We start from the raw sequence: 27830 nt of genomic DNA on the forward strand, positions 1-27830 counted from the left end.
ATCTCACCATTCCCTAGTTCAAGCCCCACACTGGACTCTGTGCTGACAGCTCAGAGCCTTGAACTTGTTTCAGATTCTGTGTCTCCCTCTTTCCCTGCCCCTCCCCAACTCATGCTCTCTCTCTCCCAAAAATAAAATAAACATTTAAAAAAAGTTAAGAAATGCATATATTCTCTTTTAGAACTAAAAAGTACACTAATTAAAAATAAAACTCAAAAGCTGGGTAATATTACACATTTGATGCATATGAATGGGGTCAACTACAGGGCAGAGTTGAAGTAACTACTCAGAATGTGAGAAGGAAAGTGATATAAAGTAGTAAGAAAAAATGAAGATATTTGGAAAACAGTGTGACAGTGTCTAACATATATTTAAACGAGATGCCTGAAAATGAAAGTATCAGAAAGAAGCCCTATTCAAGTAAATACTGACTGAGGATTTTCTAGAATTAATGAAATACTCAAAACTTCAGTCAAATAATAAATAAAAATCCAGCTTCATATGCATGGTAATAAAAGTGCAGAACAACCAAGGCAATGACAAGATCTTAAAACCAACCAAACAGAAAAGAGAGACTCTCCACAGGGAATAGGAACTAGGATGATGGCCACTTCTCAAAAGCAACATGGAGCCCATAAGGCAGTAAATAAAATCCCAATGTGCTTAAAGGAAAAAGAAAACTCATAGCTTGGAATTGGACACCCAACAAATCTATCTTTTAAGATTAAGAATATTTGTAGAGAAACTGAAATTGACAGAATTCAACACTGATAGGACCTTAGTAAGAGAATTTCTAAAAGCTATAATCTGGGAAGTAGAAAAATGAATCCAGAAGGAAGGTTTAAGGTATAAAAAAGAATAGAGAAAGGGGAAATGGTTTTAAAAAGGAGGGAGCAATAAGCCTTCATTGGAAGTATGATTGAAGATTTACTAATATAAGTAGGATCTGCAACCATATGAAGGAATGAGGTCACTCACAAAGAGGCCGTGGAAAGGGAAGAGTGACAGGTGATGTTGAGACTATTAAGAACTTGAAGATTTATGAAGTAAAATGAGAAACAAAAGAACTAATTTAGGAGTAGCTCAATTAGCGACACCTGGGTGGCTCAGTCAGTTAAGTGTTCGACTTCAGCTCAGGTCATGATCTCACGGTTTGCGGGTTCAAGCCCTGTGTCCAGCTGTGTGCTGAGAGTTTGGAGCCTGGAGTCTGCTTTGAATTCTGTCTCCCTCTCTCTCTCTGCCCCTCACCCACTCGTGCTCTGTCTCTCTCTCTCTCTCAAAAATAAATAAACATCAAAAAAAAATTTTTTAAGAAGAAGTAGCTCAATTAATAAAAAGGAGAAAACAGGGAATTTAGTGTTGATAAACCTTGATCAGGAACCAGCTTGTTGATGCTGATGCAGAATGAACTGGGCAACATAATCCCAACTCACACTTCACAGATGCAGTAGGATTGGCTGCCCAACCCCATCTCCTAATTACAAAGTAGGCATTCCTTTATGGAGCAGACCACCACCTCCAGCCAGCCTAATGCTAAATAAATATATGATAATACCAGATGTCACAGCTAGTCAGCAACATTCAGAAACTTTGCCTTCTCTATATGGTAGATAGACAGTTCAGTCTTTAGTTTTAAAGGACCCTCTATTGTTCACCGATCTGTATCTCTGAAAGCTTAACTTTTCAGTTATATCAGTTGCCTGCTTGGGGATAAATCATTTCCCCTCTTTGGTCTCCCAGTATGTTTTTTCTCTTGAACTGTGTGTTAAAAAATAAAATGGTACAAGAAGTGAATCCAAGTTTTGTGGGGCCTAAAGCTTCTGTTTCTTGGGGAATGTTCTTTAAGGAAAATAACACAAATATTATAAACTAAAAAAATTAGTCACAGGTTCTTAGAAAGGGTCAATACAGGTGAAGAGTCCTGAAGCTTAAGATTTATTACTGTTACCAAAAATACACAGATAGTACTATCAAATACTGCACATGGTAAATTAAAACAAGAACAAAAGAAAAAGGCGTTGAGAGATGGAACTGTCCATCTTAATGGACCCAGATGAATATTTGGAAGAAATGACAAAGATTTACAAAAAAAAGCTTCAGAATGATAAAGGCAGAAATTTTCTAATGTTCTGCTAATCTTCCTCAAGAATGACAGTAATAGCCAAGACTCATGATGTTTATTACACAAAAAAGTAATAGTAGCAAGAATACTAACAGAATGCATTAAGTGCCTAGTCATTTATTAACTTCCAGGCACTATGTTAAAAGCATTCTACACACACTAAGTTATAGAATTCTCAAAAGAACCCGATGAGGCTCATATTAAAATTACAAACATTTTGCAGATGTGGAAACTGAAATTTAATGGTGAAGTTATTTGCCCAAATTTCAAAGCCTGTAAGCAGATTTTAACACCCATTAACTCCAAAATTTACAGTAAAATTCCTGGTTAGAATTAGTGGCACATTTTAATTTCTAGGAGGTGGGAGGGGCAGTTGAGAATCTTGTTTTTATCTGCTTTCTTATTCATCAAGAGAACAAGCTCTTATACAGGTCATGCCAATTGGCCATATCGTGAAAGAGATTTAAAAATGCTCGCCTTCTTGGAATCTTTCTGTTTTTAATGGTTTCTTTGGAACATCCAGACAGGAAGCAAGAACTATAGTAAAATCTTTAGGAAAGGAGATATTAACCACGACACAGATATTAGCTTTCAGTCTAATCAATAATGAACCTTTGTGGCTAACACATAGATCAGCTAATTTTACCATGCCAAGCAATCACACATTAAGTTTTGAGGCAAAAATACCTGGCAAAATAAATAGTGCCCATTTGGCCAAAGTAATTTTGAGAGACTTTGGATGTTGAAAATTCATAACTTTGAGATTCTGGCACCTTTGTTTTTTCCTTAACAAGATGACTGGCTGAATCATTGGGTATTTTAGTAGAAGAGTAGAGTTTTTGGGTAATCTTCAGTTCAGTTAAGAAAGTACAATTCACCATTTTATGTATTTCATTTACATTTGAAAAGATAATGCTCTTTAAACATATTTTAGTCAAAAGATTATACAAAATTATTTAAATATATGTAATTACAAAATGCCATAATTTCAGTTTTGGAGAAAATAACAATTACTTACCTTGTCTAGTCTTAAGCAGCAAAATGGCACTTTTTCATGAAGGAGATGACAAAAAGTGGGTGAACTTCCTATATATGGAGAGTAAGGTGGGTAGCCTTTAGCATATCTGTAAAATAATATGAAATATTTGAATTGCCTTGAACAAAACACACAAAGCTGGACCATTAAGTTATAGCCATACCCCTCGATTTTCATAAAGTTAGATGCAACTCTTTTTGTTGCAATTACATTTTGATAAAGAAAGGATTTATAATAAGGATAAGCAAACCAGGACCCATGGACCATGTCTGGCCCATCAGCTAGTTTTGTGAATTAAAAGTGTTTTGTTTTGTTTTTTATTTTAAAGGATTGGAAAAAGCTTTAAAAAATAAATGGTTGAAAAAAGACAAAGAATAATATTTCATGTCACATAAAATATTATGAAATTAAAATGTAAGTATCCACAAGTAAAGTTTCTTTAGGACACAGCCATACTCATTCATTTTATGTATTGTCAATGGGTGCTTTCATGTGTCAAAAATAGCTGGGTGTGTACAGCCAAATAGGGCCCATAAAGTCTAAAATATTTACCAGCTGGTTCCTGTACAAAAAGTTTGCCAATCCTCGGTTTAAAAATTTAGATAGACTTTTTAAAATATGACCATTATTTTTTATAAAACACATTTAAAGCAAAAGGACTTATTTTCTAAAAAAAATTTTTTTTAACGTTTATTCATTTTTGAGAGACAGAACGTGAGTGGGGGAAGGGCAGAGAGAGAGGGAGACACAGAACTGGAAGCAGGCTCCAGGTCCCAAGCTGTCAGCACAGAGCCCGATGCGGGTTTTGAACCCACGAACCATGAGATCATGACCTGAGCCAAAGTCAGGCACTTAACCGACTAAGCCACCCAGGCGCCCCTAAAGCAAAATGACTTATTATGATTTACTTCGTCAATACTCATTAGTCCTGGATGCATAATCACAAAGGAGTAAACAGTTGATTTAATCACTCAAACATTCACCAAAAACCATATTGTTGGAATCTTCCTTAAAATATCATCAAAAACATTCATTTGTTTGCTGACTTCATGAAAATAGCCACTTGTACATCACGGCTGTTATTGATTTTCAAAATAAAACTATCAAAAAGTAGCAGCAGCAGAAAAAAGAACTATTTATTTATTAAGAAATAAAATTTAGTAGAGGCAAAATCCCTTTAATATGAAAACTGTTTTCTCAGTAAAAATTTACCTTCTAAACCAAATTTCAAACCTAGTTTAAACTGTTTTCCAGACATTATTAGCTAGGAGGGTAAAAAGGTGCCCATTTTGCAAATTTAGAACCTGATAATCTCCACTTTTACTTCATCATCTTTTTCCGTTTTCTAAAAATAAAAAAATTCGACCTCTCAATCTTTTCAAAAGCACATGCAAAGAAAGAATTTCAATCACAGCACACAAAGTAATTTCTAGGAAAATCCTGGCACTCAAACCTCCTTGTTCCCATCAAATATTTCATAACTATATTTAAGTACTATTGATTTCTTGGAGAGTGCATTGTGTTCTGTAGGTACATCAAACTTCCCTGTAATAGATTTTTTTAAAGTGTAAAGGATTAAAAGAAGGATTTTTTTAAGTTTCACTTGTATTTCAGGCTATTTTAGTTCAATTCGACATTAACATCAATGTTAATTGAACATCTATTATATGAAAGATATCAGGAGCAGTATGTGAATGGTGTTACCATTGACACTACTACTAGCCCTGCTATACCTCCTAGTAATTATTACTCATTGAATGCTTAATCTGCACAAAGCATTGTCATAAGCACTTTTCCATTATCTCAATTAAACTTCATATGAACATCATGAAGCTGCAATTATACTCACTTTATAGATATAGGCACTGTGATTCAGATTGTTTAATCAAAGTCATTTGTACATAACCAGTATAAGGTGGAACTGCCATGAGAAACAAATTCTTTCAGACTCCATAGTCAAGACTGTTGACCACTGTGCTTTCCTCAAGAAATAGCAATATAATATGTGATGAAGACAAGTAAACAAACCCTACTGAAGGCTAAAATGTGACTAATAGCATGTACATTGGCCCTATGTGTTACGGAAGCACAGTAAAGAGCACAAGTACTTCCTTTATCCATGCATTCAAAATATTATTGACGTATATCATATGCAAAAGACTGCTGAAATGCTGAGATTTGGAAGGGAAGCTTAATGGAAGAAAGCTCCATTACATGTCATTTAATAACCGAACTTCAATATCGACATGGAAGGATATAAAGTTTAGAGAGTACAATATAATTAACAAAAACATACAATCATGAAAATGCATCTTATAGCATGAAAACACCGATTTATGTATTTTCTTCTTTAAGGATAAAAGATAATTGAGAGAACATGGAGCCTGGAAATATATGTTGAAGCCAGAAATTTGAGGTCTTAAAATATTTTCTATTTTTATATAACAGAGATATTGGCTAGTAGGAAGGATGTTTTGGTAGAAGTATGTAGAATTGATTCTAAGCTGTCCAAAAGGTAAGATACTATGTCTCATAGTAGCACAAATCCCAGTAAATCTTACAATTTAGACTATCTAAACATACTCTAAGTTTGAAGAAGTTTCTTCATCTGGTGTAGTTTCATCTTCTGATTGATCACTTAGAAGATCACATGTTTGAATAGATGATGTATCTGCAACCTCTAAAACGGGGGCAATGCTAGGTCTTCGGATTTCTTTGCTTCCCTCTGTAGGAAGAGACAGGGTGGGGCCGCTTGTTGATCTACAGCTTGTGTCTTGCAAGTCTATAGCCACCGTACCTGCAACAATGAAACATAAAAATCCATCAAAACATCTGCCGTCTGTATGAGAATCAACCATTTAATGATAAAAATACAACCAGTATAACCAGGGAACATATTATTGTTTATCCTTTAATCTCAAAGTTATTTCTTTCTCACGTGGGCATTTCTTACCTACGTGGATTAAAAAAAAATTGTGTATTTGTGCAGAAGTGTATTTGCTGAGTCTAGCTCTATTGCACAAAACATAAGACTTGTGAAATCCTGAAATATTTAGGAATTTAAAGTGAAAAAAATACCTTGTTTCAATTTACATTTATTTAAAATTAATAAAAAGAATTTTTATCCTTTGCAATATTGTGTATTTCTCATATCTTTCCCCTCATTTTGTTATTATTCTCTTGTTGATTCGTAACCACTTTTTTATATTGGAACCATTAATATTTTATATTTATTCAACAAATATTTACTGAGTAATCACCGCATGGCAAGCACCTAACCTAGGCACTTTGGATATGCAGGGAGTGAGACATATAACCATTTATCTTTAAAATAACCAAGTAGACAAATAAATGGGGGAAAAAAAACTCTTTTAGATAATGATAAATACCATGCAGAACATAAAACAAATGATGTGAAAAAGAACAGTGGGGTTGGGAGCAGGAGGATGTATGAACTTTTCACCAGGTGGTAAGGAAGGTTACTCTGAAGTCATGACTTTTGGTTTTTGACGGGAAAGACAATAGTGACAATAGTGAGTGCAAGTTCAGGAGCTGTGGAAATATCCTGAGACAGCAGGAACAGCAAACCCAGATAGCTTAAGGCTTTTGAATACTTGAGGTACTCAACAGTAAACCGAAGAAACGAATTCCTTTGGGACTTTTTGTATTGGAATTTTGAAATTAATTTAAACACCAATTTGTGGAAAGTTGATGTCTCTACCCTTCTGAAGAAAATAATACAATCTACCTGATAGATGCCATCACGTTTCACTACCACTCACTTCATGTATGCACTCAGTGATACCTCGTCATCTTTCTAAAAGCCCTTAGACCTCACTTTGTCCCATCTGAATCATCTATTAATACACTCTCCACTTCTCTCAAACCTGACCTTGCCGCCTCCTTTACTATCTCAGCAGGCATTTTTAAAAAAATTTTTTTTCAACGTTTATTTATTTTTGGGACAGAGAGAGACAGAGCATGAACGGGGGAGGGGCAGAGAGAGACGGAGACACAGAATCGGAAACAGGCTCCAGGCTCTGAGCCATCAGCCCAGAGCCTGACGCGGGGCTCGAACTCACGGACCACGAGATCGTGACCTGGCTGAAGTCGGACGCTTAACCAACTGCGCTACCCAGGTGCCCCTCAGCAGGCATTTTTAAAGGGGAAATAAAACTAATGGATTTTAGCATCTCTTTCCTGTACCATGGAAAGAGAGGTCAGCGACTGATTTCTAAAACCTCTGAGGCAACTACAAGTCTTCACAGAAAGACAGATGAACAGAATGTTTTTGAGGGTGAGGGTTGGTAGCACAAGTCTAGTGAGAATATTTGAGAATTCCTCAAAATTCAAATAAATTCTGGAGGTCAAGTTTCAGAGACTGGTCCCTCTTCATATACACATACTCAGATTAAAGGGACGGGAAGCCTAGTGTGTCTGTAGTCAGTGGGGAAGCCTTTGTGTGAGGGGCATAGATGAACATATTTAGAACTGCTGTTTCTGAGAAAGAGATGTGGCTACCAGCACTCAGCGATTCCAATATCAGAGCGAAGGTAAAGGTGGTTGCCATCAGAAACTATACACTCACCCAAAATTTTAGCATCATAAATAAGGACTAATCTATAACTCGTTCTCTTTGGGGGAGGGGTGAATGGGGATCCTAGAGAAAATGAGATTAAATTTTCTATTAAGTCTGGAATTGATTAAAAATTAAATTTTATATATTTGACTTACAAAAATAAAGAAAAGCAATACATGATTTATATCCTAAGATTTTGAGTTAAAATTCATATGTATAGGGGCAGCTGGGTGGCTCAGTCGGTTAAGCGTCTGACTTAGGCTCAGGTCATGATCTTGGGGTCCGTGAGTTTGAACCCCACATCGGGCTCTGTGCTGACAGCTCAGAGCTTGGAGCCTGCTTTGGATCGTGTCTCCTTCTCTCTCTGCATGCTCCCCTGCTCGCACTCTGTCTCTCCCTCTCTCAAAAATAAACAAACATTAAAACATTTAAAAAATCATATGTATATTATTTATTCTCTGCAGATAACCACAGTGCCATATTCAGGGAGGAAACAGAACTTAATGTAGAAAAAACCCTTCAATTCCCTGACTTTAAACAAACATTAAAGTTTCACCAAACTTTTATTCCTTTATTTCTGCTTAGAAGCAAACAAACATACCTCCATTTACATAAAGCTCATCCCTACTCTTCTTGAGGGAATTAAATCCTCTCCTGCTTCCTAAGGAATCATGATCTTTTAATTCCATTCTCCAAATATATTTGACTCCACATAACCCCCAACTACCGCTTTATCATTTTCTTGCCCAACAAAGGGAAATTTGGTCACTTCCTGATTATTCTGCCAACACGGACACCTGGCACCAAACTGGGCCTGAGGGATACGATCCTGAGAAAGAATCTAGCAGGGAAGACGCAATTTAGAAAGTAGTTTCAATTACAGAAACAAGCTGTTCTTGGAACATTTCCTTTCCTTAACAAACCTGGCTCTTCCCTAACATTTTCCGTCACCCCTTTAAAACGGTGGGTTGGAGGTAGATAAATACCCTCAGTGCTGTCACTGTCTCTTTTAAACCATTTTCCTTTTATCCTTTAGAAAATACCAGCTTTGTATCCCATACCTTCAAGATTCTACCACCGCTATCTTTCATGGCTTTGTTTGGTAACTAATACTATGCCATTCTACTTATTTCTTAAAGATTCTAGTCCGTTTCTCCAATACTATTGCATTCATAACAAAGAACCAAAGAAATTGGTTGGCTTAAGAAACAGAAATTTATTGCCTCATAGTTTTGGAGGGTAGACACCCAAAATCCAGGTGTTAGAAGGACTGGTTTTTTTCTGAGGGCTGTGAGGGAATGATCTGTTCCAGGTCTCACTTCTTGGCTAGTAGATGGCCATCTTCTCCCTATGTCTCCTCCCACTGTCTTCCTTTGATGTGTCTCTGTGTCCTAATTTCCCCTTCTTATAAAGACACCAGTCACAGTGGATTTGGGCCCACCCTAATGATCTCATTTTACCTTGATCACCTCTGTAAAGACCTTAGCTCCAATAAAGATCACATTCTGAGTTACAGGGGGTGGGGGGGGGGGCGGTTAGGATTTCAACATATGAATTTTGGTGGACACAATCCAATTCATAACACTTTTCCTGCCTCATTCAGTATGTTAAAAATGCAGGTAAATAAACCTTCCCACATCCAAAATCTCACTTCCTTGAATTTACTAAAGAAATCACTTTTCACCTTATCTTAGCCCCTCACTTCCACATTCACTCTTTAGATTTTATTATAACCAATTACAACAGTGCTCCCTTTACTCATTTCCTGCATTCACCCTCTGACCACCACTATTTCCTATCTTTTTAGGTCACTTTTATTTGTGTCTCAACTTCAGCTACGGTTTCACTCCACTGGAACTTCAACTGTATTTATGATACCAAATTTGAATTGTCTCCCTTATTCCTTTCATGTTCTGTCTTCTCTTCTTACCCACCTTAAGCTCCATATTTAAGAAATATGATTATTTGCTAGCAAGCACTCTTGGCTCCCTTGTCACATTTTTGCTCCCCTATTCTCCTGGCAAAAGCAAATCCTGTTTAAATTCAACTCTCTAACTAACCGATACCTGCATCGATGCAAATGAATATGCTTGGATAGTTTAGTTCCTGCATTAGTCCGTCCAGTACAATGTCTGTCCTCATTCTTGACAAGTTCTTTATGCATGTAGATAGATTTATATTTCATTACACATGAAGATGATCCTTCCAATACTCTAAACTTAGTTCCTTGTCCCTTCATCCACTAATGGCCTTTTCTTCCACCATTCTTTAACGATTCACTCTCACAGTCATACCCTAAATCTGACAGTTACTATTTAGTACATGTAAACTCTATTTCTGGCATCTCATTCTCTGATAGGTACCTTCACCTCTTCTCCTTCCACCTCTACCCTTTTTAATTCCCAGTGGAATTATAATCTTTGAATCCACTACCCTTTTCAGCTTCCTTCAACCAAAGATGGCTTTTCATTTCCTTAGCTAAATTAAGTTCCACGGTCTATCATTATGTTCATTCTCTTAAATATATTCCCGATTGCCTTGCCCTCTCACTTCCTTGTATATCCACCACGACTACAAAGTCATTTCTTTGCATCCCTTTGCAGCAAAACTTTTTGAGACACTGGGCCTAGCATCTCTAATTTGTCTTCTACCATTCTGTCATGAACCCCTCCGATCTGCCGTTTTCCGCTACCACTCCAATGAAAGAGCAACGCTCACCATTTCGTTACATTCAATTGCCAGTTCTCAATTCTGATGTTATTTGAACTATTGGTGGCAGTAGACATGGCTGATCACTCCAGTATCTTGACACACTTGATTCATTTGGGTTCTAAGACCACACACTCACCAGGCTTTCCTACTACCTTGCCAACGGCTCCTTCTTGGTCTCTTCTGCTGGTTTCTTTTCATCTCCCTGATATTTAATGTTGATACCCTGCAGGATTCACTCTTTGTTTTTATCCCTTTTCTGTCCATACTTATTTCATCAATGATCTTGTTCAGTCTCATGGCTTTAAATATAATACATAAGCTCACGAACCCCAAATTTACCTTTCCGGTATACAACTCTTTCCTAAACTCTAGACTTTTATGTCTAACTTCCTATGTGACATCTTTTTCTCAATGTCAAACAAACATTTGAAGTTCAGTGTGACCCAAACTGAACTTTTTACCCGCCCCACCCCCCCCCACAACCCCAGCCAAACCTGCACTCCCCCAAGCCTTCTCTATCTCAATAGACAGCCATTCCCTTTTTCCAGTTGCTTAAACCGAAAACCTTGGAGTTCTTCACAGTTCTCTTTTCTCAGTTTATTTACAATCATCAGCAAACCCTAATTATTCTATCTTCAAAGTTTACCCAGAATTTTCTCCTTCTTACTATTTCCACTTGATAATACTCTGATCCTTTGGCCAAACCAAGAATCTCAATAGCAGCCAACGTGATTGTATTAAAACATAGGTTAGCATAGATGAGGTCATGCCATTGCTCTGCTTAAAACTTTCAATGAGTCCTCCTTCACGCAGAGTAGAAACAATAATCTTTAATTTGACTTTAAAAGCCCCAACACAATTTGTCTTATTTTATGTCTTCTACCTCATCTCCTATACCCCACTATCCCTCACTGTGTTTGAGTCACAAGAACCTTTTTACCTTGGGAACCTTGTTCCCAGACCGCCCAGTTAGGCTCCCAGTGGGGACTTGATCTTCTTCCAGATATGCACAGAGCTAATTCCCTCATTTTCTTCAAGTATTTTCTCAAATGTCACCTTTTCAATAAGGCCCAATAACCACCTCATTTAAAAATCCAGTCTCTCCAGAATTCATAGACTTTTTTTTACTAGCTCTGTTTCCCTCTTTCTTTTTCTTATTACTCATCACTTTCTAACACACTAAATAATTTATTTTTTATGTGCTATTTATTGCCAGTCTTCCCTGTGATTGAATGTAAGCTCTGGGAGGTAGGGATCTTTGTCTATTTGTTTACTAATTTATCATAAATACTTATAAGAGTTTCCAGCACATACTAGGTACTCCATAAGTAATTGTGAATAATGGAAAGATAACGAGTAGGACTACTGTAGAAGAAAGATAATATGCTATGTCAATGACAAACAGGGTTACCTAATACAGTCCAAGTAGAGCCATGGAATATGTCTCAGAAAGACTGATATTGAGACTGAGATACAAAGGATTAGAAGTTGTTACCAGGGCAAAGTTGGAGGCTGGGGAGTAGATCCTGTCAAAAGAAACTTCATGTGCGAAGGTCTACCGGTCAGAAACCATTAGTGAAGATTGAAAGGAATTTAGTATGATTGGGACTTAGGAGTGCAATTAAAGGGATGATAAAATACAGGACTAGAAAATTAAGATGGAATCATTAAAAAAATGTATAAGTAAAGTGACTGTGCAATTTATCTTCTTGAGAATCAAGAATTCAATAATTACACCCAGGACAATGTATATAAACTGGAACTGTCCTGGGGAAACTGGGATTGACTCATGAGAATAAGAGATTTTGGTCATCCAAAGTATAAGCCATGTGATATTATAAAATTTAGATTTCTTTTTCCCATTGACCAATAAGAAGCAATTCAAATGATTTATGTGGGACAATGACACTATCAAAATCATGTAAAAATTATTACTCTGGTTTCAAGGTGGAGAAGAATGCAAGACAGCACCAAGGCATGGAGAGAAGGTTGTGGGGACTGACCCTGCAGTTGAGGGGAAAGATGATGGAGACTGAGAACATGACCATACAGACAATGCACAAAGAGAGAAGGGAATGACTCTCAGGGTTACTCAATGATCAGATTTAATAGAATTGGGTGAATTCTGAGATATGAGAGGAGAGAAAGAGTGAAAAGTCAGAATTGTGACTTTATAAATTATAATGTGTCATCTGTTCTTTAGCCAAAAAATAGAGGAGGAAGATGGTTTTGCATGATGGCAGAAAGATTGGTTCAACTTGAATATGCTGTGCTAGTTTTTCCTGTGAGGCATCCAGACAGAAATAACCAGTACACCGCTGAATATGTTGTTGTGAAGAGAAATTTAAGTTAATGATTTACATGAGAGAACCATCAATTTTTGGCAGGCAAATCAATCTATAAGAACAGATGGGACTATTTAGGGAAAATGAATGTACACGATACAGAGAAAAAGCACTAGAGTGTTTCAGGAAGAACATGGTCAAAACTATCCCATGCTGTGAAGATGCTCAATGAATTTAGTGACAAACAGAAGAGTGGTGACTTTGTCAGAGTAGTGATATAAGGACTGCAGATTTCAGACTGAACTGGGTAGAGCATGAAGGGACAACAAGCCAGCAACTGAAGACAACTCTTTAAAGGAATTTACCTGTGAAGATGTCATTCCAAGAGGTTCAGGGGTGTGTGTGTGTGTGTGTGTTTATGAAGAGAGAGACACACAGAGACAGAGACAGAGAAAAAAACAAAGGAAGGAGAAATGAGCCAATGATTTTGAAAAAAATAAAGTTAGGTAATGAGGATGAATCAAAACACAGGTGAGGTTCCAGAAGAGGTAAAAGAGATGGGCCCACTATATAAGTGATGACATTCCTATTAAAATGTTAAATGTTAAAAGAAAGGACACATTTCCTTGTGACAAAAACTGAATGTTTGTGGGCTTGTAGGTAGTTTGGTGGCAAATTTTAAAGGAAATTCTTATTTTTCTGGATCTATTTCCTTTTTTTTTTAACTTCTAGGTTATAAAACCTAACTTCAGTCCTGAGATGGAGGATGGAAGAAGAGTTTTGAGAAAAATGGTGAATATCTGAAATAGCCTCTGTTGATAACTGGATACAGAACTTACAAAAGAAATACACAAGTGTTGGGTATTTGTAATATAATCAAAAATATGAAAAATTGTTGGCAATTTTGAATTAGCTACATTTCTTACCAGTTTAACAGCTTAGAAACTTTGTTCTGTATATGCAGCTACACCAAATTTATAATATACACAAGTAGTTTCTAAATTTGATGTTGAAATTTTAACAAACATTGGAGTATATTTATTATGCTTTTTTAAAGAAAGAAACTAATGATATTTTCAAATTTATTTATACTTACCCATGCTGGCAATTATGCTATGTACAGGTAATCGAGAAGGTCCATGATAAAATGACCTTGATACATTGCTTTTTTTCTGCTGGTCTTGGTTTTTAAATGCTGAATTCTCTTCTTTGGTAATATTAATATAAAAACATATATCTGTAGCATTCATAATACATCGAGGACCTGGATTCAGCAAAATGTTTTTATTATCCTCCCTCCGAACACCAATCAAGCAGACGCCAAACCTTAATTTAAAATAAATAAATAAAAGTTTAAGAACTGTGATTCAGCAAGCTCTTAGTTTTTGTTTTTAAGTTTTCATATTAGCAAACTGTTATAAGGCAGAGGAAAATTAAAACCCAAATCAAAGCCTTTTACTTATTTTTGAGACAGAAAGAGACAGAGCATGAGCTAGGGAGAAGCAGAAGAGAGAGGGAGACACAGAATCTGAAGCAGGCTCCCGGCTCTGAGCTGTCAGCACAGAACCCGACATGGAGCTCGAACCCACAAACTGTGAGATCATGACCTAAGCTGAAGTTGGACGCTTAGTTAACTGAGCCACCCAGGCGCTCCAGCAAATCAAAGCCTTTTAAAGCGTTTTGAAAAGATCCTAAAAGTTCAAGACTCAAGATTCTCAAGACTTTCCTATTTTCACAGGAAAAGAAACTATGTCCTTAGTGTGTTGTGAAATCAATTTAGTTGATTATAACATATATATATATATGTATGTATATGTTCACCTAAATAAAGCAGAAGAGAATAAAAGATAATAGAAAACATCAGCATATCATACTGATGTATACTTATATCATTAGGAAGGGTAAGAATTTTTTTTATAAAGTGTGTGTGTATTGGGTCTTTCCTTAAATATGTATTTTCATTTGATCAAAAAACATAAAACAACATTACTTAGTCAAAAAAAATTGAAAGCCATTGGCCTAAAGGAGAGGAAGAAACTTACCAACGTCACATGACGAAGAATCAGGGTCCCTAAATTTCTTTTAGTTCTGTGTCTACCATATTTGTTTTACTCTGAATTTTAGGAATAAAAAATTTAATAGTCTGAATAGGTGCACAGCTTAATTAGTAGAAATATCAAGCACTAAATTGAACAGATATTAATAATTGCTTTTATACTTTTTCAGGTTATGCTCCAAACAGAAAATGTCCTGAATGTTTTTATTTCAATATGTCTTATAGTGTTACAAGTAAATCTATTGAATACAAATTATTTATAAACTAAATATTTTTTAAACATCAAAAGTATATTTAGTATGTATGGATAGAATCACATGGAGAATTTAAGTGTAAGACATAAAATATTACATTAGTAGAATATACTAGATATAAATAAACCTTAAAAATGTTTTATCAATATATTTATAACACTGATAATATATTACTTTCATTATAAACATACATTTTTATTTCTTCAGTAAATGATTTTTCTCAAAAAGGAAAAAAAATTATGTTTCATGTTTCAATTAGAAGATACTATTGATTACTTTTTAACTTATTTCTCTGGCCAAAGAAAGTTTTTTTAAATGTCTAGTTTTTATAAATGTTATTATGACTTTGTTTACATTTTTTAAATGTTTATTTTTGAGAGAGAGAGAGGGCACGTGCAAGCTGGGGAGGGGCAGAGTCAGACATAGAAGATCCCAAGCAGGCTCTGTGCTGACAGCAGGGAGCTGATGTGGGGCTTGAAGTCAAGAACTAAGAGATCTAGACCTGAGCTGAAGTCATACATTCAACTGAGCCACCCAGGTGACCCCTTTGTTTACATGTTTAAACAACACTTTATAATTAGATCTCCAAATAAGATTCATTTCATTATTTGTAAATTCCTAATGGATTAAAATATTTTTAATAGTTTTTTAATGTTTATTTATTTTAGAGAGAGAGAGAGAGAGAGAGAGAGAGAGAGACAGAGTGTGAGCGGGGGAGGGGCAAAGAGAGGGAGACACAGAATCCCAAGCAGGTTCCAGGCTCTGAGCTGTCAGCACAGAGCCCGACAAGGGGTCCCAAACTCAAGAACCACGAGATCATGACCTGAGCTGAAGTCAGACACTTAACCAACTGAGCCATCCAGGCGCCCCATTAATAGATTAAAATATGTTAAAGACAATTTAAAAATCACTAAAGTCGAGGCACCTAGGTGGCTCAGTCAGTTAAGCATCTGACTCTTGGTTTTGGCTGGGGTCATGATCTCAAGGTTTCATAGGTTCAGGCCCCATGTCAGGCTCTGCACTGTTAGCATGGAGACTGCTTGGGTTTCTTTCCCTCTCTCTCTCTCTGCCCCTACCCTACTTGCACTGTGTCTGTCTCTCTCAAAATCAACTTTAAAAAGAAGTTACTAAAGTCAATATTCCTACTAAGTTATACTTTATACCTAATAATATTAACTTGTAGAGATCATACAGAAGCTCAGAGTTCAAATGTCTCAGTAATTACATTAAAAATTCCATAATACTTGGAATTCATGAGCACCAATATGGGCTGTATTTTAGAAAGCTGTGTTTAAAAGGTATGATTGATTTATATTTTAAGTCCACTCTGGAAGCAGAAACATACTTTTTGTGTGCATGAAAAGAGGCATATGTAAAACTCTTCCCTTCGTATTCAGCAAAAAATGTACTTTCTTCCAAAACAATGTGGTATACTTCATTGCCAGAGCATCTACCATACATCTTCTGCCACTGTTCTGGTGACTGCTGGCCTTCTCTGCAACAAAAGCACACACACATACACGCACACCAAGAGAAAAACACAGTGAATGAAGTTAAAAAAACAAAAAAACAGTTGCCATACATAATTTGGAGTTTCCTCCCAGGAAGAATTAGTAAACACAGTGCAAAGAAGTATATGTATGGTGCTCTAAATGATGATATTTACAAAATCAAAGAATTACTACAAAAATTTTGAAACTAACACAATATATAATAAGCTTGAAAGATGGCACAATCCTAGAAAGTAGTTTTTCATACTCCAGTTAATGAAAACATTTATCCTGACCATGAACCAATGAGATATAGCATTTATAGCATTTCATTTTAATTTCTGTTTATGTCTATCCTGTCATGCAAATCCTACATATTACACTTGTTTTATAGTCTAAGTAACATGGCGCCTACTTCATCTCATTTATGATACCTATTTGGCCCCTGTAGGTAACTGATTTTGCTTTGTATTTATAATTATGTATTCATACATGTCAACTTATCAAGTTGATTTCACAGAAAACATACTCTTAATTTCTGTCCATATCATAGCAATGGCTTCCTTCCAATTATGTAGCAGTTAAGAAAAGATACCTCTTCAAGATAAAAGGGTCTTCAATCACCAGAAGTATTTTTTAAAAGAATATAAGTTTATCACAGAAAGTACAGTTTCTATTTTCTGGAATGCTCTCCTCAGTGGCCTTGAAAATATATAAAAAAAGTCAACCTATGAAAAATTATTTTTTCCTATGTTTTATAATATATTTCATTTACTTTTTCTGAATAAAGCTTATGGACTCTATAAACACAAAAAATGCATATTCTAGAAGGAAAGTGATAAATGTATAAATATCAAAATATTTCAGTAGATTGTCTATAGATTTTGAATGGATAAAAGCAGATAACAAATCATATTTGTCATATTTAGGGTTTTAAAAACATTTTAAACTCTTGAGTTTTGTCTAAAGGATTATTAGAGATAATACATTTATTAACATTTAGAAGAGTAACTAAGTTTTAAAGAATCATATATTTTCCAGGTATGTTTAATTGTGCTTAAGAGTCAAGAGCCTAGACCTTGGAGTCTGATTGCCTGATCTGAATCCTAATTTTAAGATCTTGTGTGAGTTACTTCTCAGTGATTCTCTGCCTCTTCTGTGAAAAACAGTATCAGCCTCACTGGGTTAGATAAAATGAGGTAATACAAATAAATCACTTAGCAGATGTTGGGATCATAGTAATCACTCAGAAAATGTTAGCTTCCATTATTATTTTGCTGTTATACTTTTCTCATTGCTAGATTCTGGAGACACCTTTAAGCAGCCCAGGCAACCTATTGAACACTAATGCTTTTAAAACCTTTACTCTTTCTTCTGTAATAATTTTAATATGTTTTTGGAAGTAGAAAAATAAAGTAAAAACACTTTTGACTACAGCCTGTATATGGCTACATCTAACTATTATTTTCTAGGAATAACTGTTCCTGGTAGAGAAAACGTTCCTTTTGGCAAACAAAAATAAAATCATCTTTGTTATGTACCACAGTGCTACTTGGCAAGATGATACTTGGCAAAGACAGAATCCACTTAAATGGGTTGGAAATGTAACAGAAGATGCCAGTAATTCATCATGGTTTATTTGAGATCCAAAAGGTAGCATGGAGTCAAATAATTGTCACACAAGGGTACTAAAAGCTATTCAAAAGAATCATACATCTAAGTCCAGGGGCTGAAATGGGAAAACAATATTGTAGCTTGAAAAGGAGAGGGTTATACAAGGACATTTCAGATGGATTTCCTTAAATTATTTGCTTCTTCTCATGCTATTTTATGCTTTCATGCCAGGAGACATCTTTATGATTTCTTCAAATATATTCCTAATAGGTAACCAAGAATCTCTAGGTTCAGCTAATTGTAAATATATAAAAATGTTCCCCTTTTAGCTCATGTAAATTTTTTGAGAGATGTAAGAAATTAATAATGCCATTTAATATCATTGGGTAAGTTCAGTTCTCACTTATTAATTCCTACATGAAATATTTATCAAGCACCTAGGTTGTGTCAGGGAAAGTTCTAGATTCACAAGTTATGGCAGTTAAGAAAGCAAAAATGCCTTCTTGTTTGAAGCCTCTAGTGAAGGAAGACTGACAGTAAACAAAAGAAGCAAACTGTGTTATGTTGGAAGTGATTAGTGTAGGGAGAAAAATCAGAGAGAGAATAGTTTTGAGCAGTGAATTGAAAAATAAAAGGTAGGGTTGAGGAAGGCATTGCTGGGAGGTTGACATTTGAGTAAAAATCTTTAAGAGAGTGGGAGAGGCAACCATAGGAATACTCAGGAGAATATTGTTTCAGGCAGAAGGACCAACAAGTACTTTCCTGAAGCAGAGAACAAAGAACAAAGAGGCCACTTTGGCTGGAGTTAGGGGAGGAGAAAAAATGAGGCCAGAGAGATAACTGGGAAGGGGGAGGGGTCATATAGAGGTTTAAAAAATTTTACAATGACTTGGACTTGTACTTGGGATGATTTGGAAGTCACTGGAGGATTTCAAAGATGGGCGCAAAAGATTCTGACTTTAATTTTTTGTCTTCTTTTATTGTTTATGTGTTAGTTAGCCACCATGCAGTGCAATATGGGTTTCAGAAGTAGAATTCAGTGATTCATCATTCACATACAACACCCAGTGCTCATCACAACAAGTGCTCTTCCTAATACCCAACACCCATCTACCCATCCTACTAGACATGTCCCCGAAAGCAAGGGAAACGAAGGCAAACATGAACTATTGGGACTTTATCAAGATCAAAAGCTTCTGTGTGGTGAAGGAAGTAATCGACAAAACTATAAGGCAACCTACAGAATGGGAGAAGATTCTGACTTAAATTTTACAAAAATCCCCACAGGTCAGGATGCTGAGAAGAGACTGAAGAAGGGGTAATGACCAATGAGGAGGTTAATATAATGATCCAGCTAGATGACAATGGTTTGGACCAGATTAGACTTTGGGTGTGTTCTGAAGGTAGACCAGAAAGGATCTGCTAATGGAAGAGAAAAAAATATATAAAACTCTCAAGCACCCATGTCCATCGGAAATATGGATAAACAAATAAATAAGTAGAATCCATAAAGATAAGAGTGAAAATGCAGGTACTACTGATTATAAAACATCATGGAGAAATCTCAAATATAAAATGTTAAATAAAAGAAGTGATTCCAGATTTGTTATTTTAGTTAACTAAGTCCCAGGAAAGAAAGAAGTCAATCAGAGATAATATATGTGGGCTTCAGAAACATTTGTAATGTTTATTTTTTTTAATCTGAAATGCTAGGCACCTGGATGTTAATGACAATAATCTTACAACTTTTGAATGTCTGAGACATTTATAATTGCATCACAAAAAAAAGAAAAACAGGACTAACTCAAAAAGATATCTGCACCTCATGTCCATTGCAGCATTGTTTACATGAACCAAGGCATAGAAATAACTAAAGAGTTTGTAGATGGATGAATGAATAAAGAAAATGTGGTGTAAATATATATAACGAGTTACTATTCAGCTATATAAAAGGAAATCCTGCCATTTGTGACAATATGGATGGACCTTGAGGTTATTAGCTAAGTGAAATAAGTCACCAAGACAAATACCATATGGTCTCATTTAGATGTAGAATCTAAAAAAAAAAGTAAACAAAAAGTAAACTCCTAGATTCAAAGAACAGACTGGTGGTTGCCAAAGGGGAAGTTGGGGAGATGGGTGAAACAGGTTAAGGTGAGCAAAAAGTACAAACTTCTACTTATATACTAAATAAGTCCTGGAATATAATGTACAGCATGAGGACTATAGTTAATAATACTATATTATATATTAGAAAGCTACTGAGAGAGTAAATCTCAAAAGTTTGGCATACAAGAAAAAAAATTGTATGTGTGGTGATGAATGTTAACTAGACTTATTGGCATGATCATTTCCTCTCTACATATATGTGTGTATGTGTGTATACATATACCCATATAGAGAGAGAGAATTATGTTGTACATCTGACATTAATGTAATATTACCTGGCAGTTATATCTCTATTTTTAAAAGGGGCATTTTACGGCCTGTAGACATATAAAAAAACCTTTTCTTTGTCTTCAATTTACTATTCTCCCTAAATTTTCTCTTCATCTATCTTACTTTATGTTTATAGGCAGAAACAATTCAAGATTATTTTTCAATGGAGGAAAACAATCACATAAATAAAAAGATATTTCCAAACTTCTCATACCAGAGAATTCTTTAATTCCACCATCTAGGTGGGTCTTGATCTCACCACTTGTCCCTTTCTCCATCAATTCTTACACTTTTCAAATAGTCCTATCCCACTGTCTGGCCTCCTTGCCTCCAGTATTGGTCATTACAAATCTATTTATGGTGCTGTCAGAAGACTGAATTTCAAAAACTCCAATCAGTTCATGTCACTCTCCTGTTGAAAATGTTTAAAGGGCTTCCTCCTTCCATTTTAAAAATGTGAACTTCTTTATCATCATTACAAAGCCCTCTGGACCTATGCTATACCTACCTTTCAAATTTCATTTGTTACCTCTGTCTTCTTTCTCTCGTGTGTTCCAGCCATGAGCACTCCTTAATTTACCCTGAACAAGAAACTCTTTCTTATATTTTGGACTCTTCACAAGGGTGTTCGTCCTATCTCCAAAGCTCTACTCATTCTCTGACCTATAGCTTACTCATTACTTCTTAGCTTTGCAGTGCTGTACTTTGTTCATGATATAGTAACACTAAATTGTATTAATTACTCCTTAATGTCTTGCTTCCCTGTGAAATAAGCCACATGAGGAAAGGGATCATGTCTTGTTTACCACTATACTTTTGAGACTCTGACATCCATTCTGACACAGTGTAAGTGCTTAATAAATGTTTGGTTAAATGAACAAAGAATAACCTAACGATGTTCTTTATGCTCAATTACTAAATGTTCTGCTTTCCTAATTATATAATACCTGTCTTCTCACCGGAATCATTTTTTAGGTCTAACCAATTACTTTCCCTATGATGAATCTGCCATTAGAATTAGAAAAAATAATCATGGAGTTCCTCAATCGCTAATGGACATGAAATAAATTTAACCTCAGCAGCAGTAAAAACACAAAAGATATTAGGGAGAAAAAACACAGAATGGAAAGCTTAGTGAAAGTTATAAAAAGCCATTTAATGAAGATTTAAGATGTGTTTACACTAAGCAAATGAACTTTTAGGGAAAATAATTGGTTTGTGCATTTACTTCCTGTCAAGCTCAAAGTATATTGCAACCTGTAAAACAGTACAGTCTAGTTTACTCCATACCCTTTTTAGGATGTTCTAACATTTTTACTGAAAACTTACTGGTAATCAATGCTTCCTAAACCAGTTTATGTCCACCTTTATTTTCAAAATCATTGCCATCTCCAGCTGTTTATAAAAGTATAGTAGAAAAAGAAAACTGATAGGAATATGAAAATGAAATATTCTATTAAGACAATAAATGGAGTACAGAGTAACAGTATATGCTTCATATTTGAAAGAACCTCTTTGAGATATCTATTTCCCCTGCATAAAGAGATATGCTGTAAAATGCATGCACCCAAAACTAGAGTCAGGAGAGCCTTGAAAAAACTTAGATGAGGCAGCTTAGAAGGAAACAAAGCTTGTGTCTGCTCTCCTATGCATTCTAAACTCTAAACAAATGTCTAAGTGAGTAATTTTTTGTTTTTTTTTTTAAAGAGAAGTGGAAGGAAAGGTGATAGACAATTCCTTAGGAGAAAGGGGGAAAAAACGCCTAGTCAAGTGAATAAACTAACCCTTTGTCAAAGTCTTCAAGACCTTGTAGCCTTCTAAGCACGTCCTGTCAAATCCCCTATTCCTGTCTTATAATAATATCTTGGGCAGGTCCCATTTCTTTCAAATCATGTTCAGTTATTAAAAAGCTCAGTCTCACCCCATTTGAAATTTCAATCTTACCAGTTCAGGCTGATTCTCCACAGGATGTTGCTGCTCTTCAAAGTAATTCTAATTAGTAATCGCTATAAAGGGTCTTGTAGGCACATGTGAATATCCCTTTATGGGGAATGAGGGCTGTACTTTGGTATATGATCACTGATAAGAAAGTCTCTTCCACTCTCCCTCATCTTATTTACCAGTGGTACATCCTACAATCTAACTGCTTGAGTTTCCTCACCTTGTGACCAACACACTCAGATGGGGTACCAGAAATATGGCTCAGATCTTTTTAAGCTATCAGTCATGCTGTGGAAAACCCACGCATGGGATTGAAGGCTGTCTTCTAGCTCTGCCATTTTTCTCTAATTCTTTTTTCCTCATGTTCAATTAATCACAGGAAACAATATAAGCAAATGTCCAACTAAAGGATGAGATGCTAGTTCCCACTTCCTGCAGACAGCCCTATTCTCCATGAGTAATGCATAATTCTTTTGTACTTCTCCTCACATGGCTGGGGTAGGTGCAAGAGCACTGTACTCCTCTATCCATCCCCCTCTCTAATCTCCTCTTTCACCAATTGGGGGGCATGAAAGTCCCTCCCAATATAGTAAGTATTGGTGTAAAAATAGTATATTTGCTCAATTCTGTTTAGTTTTCCTAAGTTAGAAATATCTGGGAAAATTTGTTCCAGTTAACTTCTGGATGATACATAAATCAATTCTGACAACTGATTTTATTTTTCTTTTAGATGCAAGTTGCACATTCCTCATTAATCTATGATTATACCTTCAAGGCAAATGGGTATTTATTGCCAGAAAGCAAATTAACTCACATACCAATCTCCTGAGCTTTAACACGGTCAACCAAGTGTGAGGAGGACTTAGTAAGTACTTGAGTCTGCTCTTTGCAGAAATGTATTTAATGCAGGCTTCTGAATGCAGTAAAAGAATTTTACATAATTTTGTCTCTGCAAGTTTCCCCACCTCAAATTTTCCCAAAGGGAGAAACAAGGATTTAACTGGAATTTCCTGTGCCAGATAGAAGAGGTTGAAATTGTATTATAGTACATAATCTCTTTCTAGTTCAGGAATGTGCTGAACTGCTCTGCTCAATAACAGAGTTGGCATTAAAAACAAAAACATCATAAAACCTTATTCTACTGACAAATTCCTATTTTCTTATAAAAATGGATGGTATTTTTTTAAAAAAACTCATACTAATAACTTTTAAAATAAAATTTGATTTTATTTTCATATTTTCTGTATGCATATAAGCACACCACAAAACTATAGGTAAAGTCAAGAAGAGTAAGCATGATATTATGAAGCACTGCCTTCAAGGTTATAAAATGTAATCATTAGTAGAAATCCACACAGATTGCCAAATTAGTTGTTTTTATATACCTATTTTTTTAATCAAACTAAATTACCTTCACATCAGTAGGAATAAAAAGCACCTTGTCACAAGGTATCTTTGATATAAATCCATTCTTCACTATGTAATAAAAGGCTTCACATATAACTTAGGTGGAAATTTTTGCCTTAGGAAAAGGATGTCATTTAGATTTAGAGTTGAAATGTTAAATAAAATAAAATTTCCTTATTGATGCTCCATTTTCAAGAAGATATTTGTTACCTCATTGTATTGATTGAAAGTAGATTTAAAACCCAAAGGTTTAAATCTAATTAAAATTAATACATTTTATTTAATCTTATACTGTTGTGTTTCCCCAATTTAATGTCTGCTTGCTTACACATAGTTATTTATATTCTTTACAGGGTGCTTTTCTGCAAACACACATGAATTGCATTAACTCATAATGGTCCCAAACTGTTACATTATTTAAAAATCAAGTTATTTAAATTGTACTACAATCTTGCCTTTACTATCAACCTCAGGAATCTACAGTGAAGACTGTAGGCCAAAGAAATGATTTTGACAAACTGTAGCCTGTGTCACTAGAAACATAATTGTAATTTATAGGTGGAAAGTGTATATTAGAATATACAGAAGCTTCCAAAACAGGGAGGATACAAAAGAAACAGCTAACACACAACTTTGATGCACATTTATTCTTGTTAATCTGCAGACAGAACTGACATACAAATATGGTTATCTTATCTAAAAAGAAAATATAGAAAAAGTAATAAAACACAAGATTAAGATGTCTCGGTCTACCAGGAAGAGGCTTATGCATTCCTACTCTTGAACAACTGAACTTCCCCAGCTTTTTATGTCATCAGACACCAAAATAGAAATCTGAGTCCTAAGATTCAATCAAGTCAGTGGATGCTAATCAACTTTCTACCACTAGATGGAACTGGAAAGCTGTTTGCCATTCTTGGGAAAAGAAAAATTGTTGGGATGGGGAGAATAGAAAAATGCCATATAGCTTTCAAATATTTTTAAAAAATTTTTTAAGTTTATTTATTTATTTTGATAGAGAGAAAGAGAGTAGGGGAGGGGCAGAGAGAGAGGGAGAGAGCAAGAATACCAAGCAGGCTATGCACTGTCAGCACAGAGCCTGATGCAGGGCTCAAACTCATGAACCATGAGATGATGACCTAAGCCAAAACCAAGAGTTGGATGCTTAGTGGACTGAGCCACCCAGATGCACCAGCTTTCAAACATTGTTAATAGTGACCTTAAACAATGAACACTCTTTTGAAAGGGATCTACTTCAAGAAAAAATGAAATACAGCTTAAACATTAACTCTAAAGGGCCCACTATACTTGAAGGTGGGCCAAAAGCCATTGCCCTTACTCCAATGTGATTTTCTGAAATGCTCACTTAATTCAGAAAGCTGCCTAATTATCACACACACAAAAATCCTAAAATTCTGTAAAGATTTTTCATCTACTTTTCAAACTGTCAGGTGAAAAGGTAAATTCTTCTGTCATAATGAACGTCATTCTCAGCTCTTTCATGCTACTATGAAGTCATAGCCCACTGATTTTAAACTGTTCTCCATCAGAATGAATACAAATGCATACCTGAAGTGCACTTACCCCTTTCTTTCTCAGAACACAGCCTGCTTGTTTACTGAAAACCATACACTCAGCTTCTAATAAAGTACTTTGTGCCCTTGTACACATACATAGTGCTACTCTATCTATCCCTTTAGTTTAGAACACCATTGTGAATTTCCCAGGGAAGTTATATACCATAAACACTAATATTTGGGGATATAGGAGTTTCAGAAGCTCCTGCTGTTATTATCTACATTTTGCCATTTGAGTATCTTTTTTTTTTTTTGCCCTTTTAAAATTATTTGTAACTAGGAGATTTGTTCACTGTTTTCCCATGTTGTCATTTGATTTATTCTCAAGGTATGCAAAGGTAATCTTACCACAGAGAGAAGATATTTCATTAATAAAATAAATCTAGGGGAAGTTTATAATATGTCCCAAATCCATATATAAGCCATGTTTACATTGTGTCCTACCCTGTATTGAATATTAGTCTTTTCTCATCAGAATGTACTTGTTCTCAGGGCACCTGGGTGGCTCAGTCGGTTGGGTGTCTGACTTTGGCTCAGGTCATGATCTCACAGTCTGAGTTTGAGCCCTGTGTTGGGCTCTGTGCTGACAGCTCAGAGCATGAAGCCTGCTTCAGATTCTGTCTCCCTCGCTCTGCCCTTCCCCTGCCCACATTCTGCCTCTCTCTCTCTTTCTCAAAAATAAATAAACATTAAAAAAAATTTTTTTAAACAAGAATGTACTTGTGCTTAGCGTTTCCCAAACTTCTAACACAGTGCCTTATACTGTATGGATGCATGCATTTATTATTTATACAATGAATTAATGGCCAAAACATAACAATATTTTAACTCAGTGCTATTTTTAGCATGTTATTTCATCCAAACCTCAAATTTTAACCAAAAAAAAAAAAAAAGAAAAAGAAAAAGCTTCCAAATCTTCAGCTTAATGCAGAGTTTTAAGGTATTTCTTAATGATAATGCTCTGAAGCTTTATCACTATAATCAGTATTAGGCACTGTCTATTGACTGCCTTCTCTGAGGTATGAGACAAAAGAATGATCTCACAAGAGAGTCCCCACAGGTGCTGTTCAGATAACGATACTACCATTTTTAATTCCTCTTTGGGATTCCTCTTCCAGAGTTATTCTGCAACTCTAGTGTCCACAGAGCAGGTTAGTAAAGTAAATGCTTAAATCAGGCCAGATGTGACACAATGGGGAGTGTGCAGGCTTGGGTGGGTTGGCTGTTACATGCCTGCTGAAAAGGCAAATTCAAAAAAAAAAAAAAAAATTTACATCAGGCTGGTGGCCAAATAAAACCTATCTGCTAACATAAGTTGGTTCATTGGTGATTAGGTTTGAAACTTCAGATCCACTAGTTACATTTTAACTTTAAATAACACACTTTAACTCTGTTACACTAACTATATCCAGTCTTGATTTCCATTATGTAACCTGAGGATATTAATGACCCTCTTCCCTTCCACATCTTCTCCCTACTTTTATTCTAAACCGTTATTCGCTGTACAATTTTTTTCTACATTGTTGAAATTACAAATATTTATACTTTGTTCACTAGCTGCAAAAAGTCAATGGCTTAAGATTAAAAACAGAAAGGCATCTCAGTGGCTCAGCTGGTTGAGCATCCGACTTCCACTCAGGTCAATGATCTCATGGATCGTGGGTTTGAATTTTGCGCTGATAGTGTGGAACCTGCTTCAGATTCCCTGTCTCCCTCTCTCCCTCTCTGCCTCTCTCCCACTAGTTCTCTCTCTCAAAAATATACATTAAATTAAAAAAGAGAGAGGACATGTTGTACACCTTAAACTTACACAATGATTTTGTCAATTATACCTCAATAAAGCTGGAAAAGAAGAGAAACTGTGCTGTGATCACATTATTATGATTATTACAACACAGTTCACTTAAGAGCTAAAGGGAATTCTATAATTATGAAAGCTTCACCATAGTACCCTAAGTTATTCAATAGTGACTATTTTAAAAATTACTCTTTCCTTACCAACCTACATGTTATTCAGTATTATGGCACACTTTAATTGGCTTTATTTTAGTTCCTTTTTTTTCTCAGAGTTTATGATTGTCATTTTTTTGTTGTTGTTTTGTTTTGGTTTGTTTCCATTTGTTTTGTTTTTCAGCTGGGAGAGAAAACAGATACCTCCTTTGCCACATCACATTGTGATGTAGCTTTTAATCTAGTGTAGTCTTTTTCTGAGACCCAGTGTCTGACTTTTCTTATCTTGACCATAACTTTTAGGAATTTTTGGTTTTAGCTATGATGCAGACATGTGACCTGGGTCCCATCAATCAGACACAAATGCA

At 35.5% G+C, this 27830-nt stretch overlaps 1 protein-coding gene across 17 annotated transcripts in view; it reads right to left on the minus strand.

The window, feature by feature from the left end:
• The window catches only part of KCNT2 (potassium sodium-activated channel subfamily T member 2), a 360665-nt gene that overhangs the window by 92984 nt on the left and 239851 nt on the right, over positions 1–27830 (minus strand). For all 17 annotated transcript variants that reach the window (XR_003425716.2, XR_008293217.1, XR_008293218.1 and 14 more), the window contains 4 exons: positions 16390–16539; positions 13831–14060; positions 5742–5955; positions 3141–3246 (listed from right to left, as the gene is read on the minus strand). Coding sequence is in view for 14 of the 17 variants with exons in the window: in XM_027074938.2 (XP_026930739.1) it covers positions 3141–3246; positions 5742–5955; positions 13831–14060; positions 16390–16539 (700 nt within the window). In the remaining 3 variants the exon portion in view is untranslated. The remainder of the gene's footprint in view (positions 1–3140; positions 3247–5741; positions 5956–13830; positions 14061–16389; positions 16540–27830) is intronic.

The sequence above is a fragment of the Acinonyx jubatus genome, chromosome E4, assembly GCF_027475565.1.
Source record: "Acinonyx jubatus isolate Ajub_Pintada_27869175 chromosome E4, VMU_Ajub_asm_v1.0, whole genome shotgun sequence".
NCBI lineage: Eukaryota > Metazoa > Chordata > Mammalia > Carnivora > Felidae > Acinonyx > Acinonyx jubatus.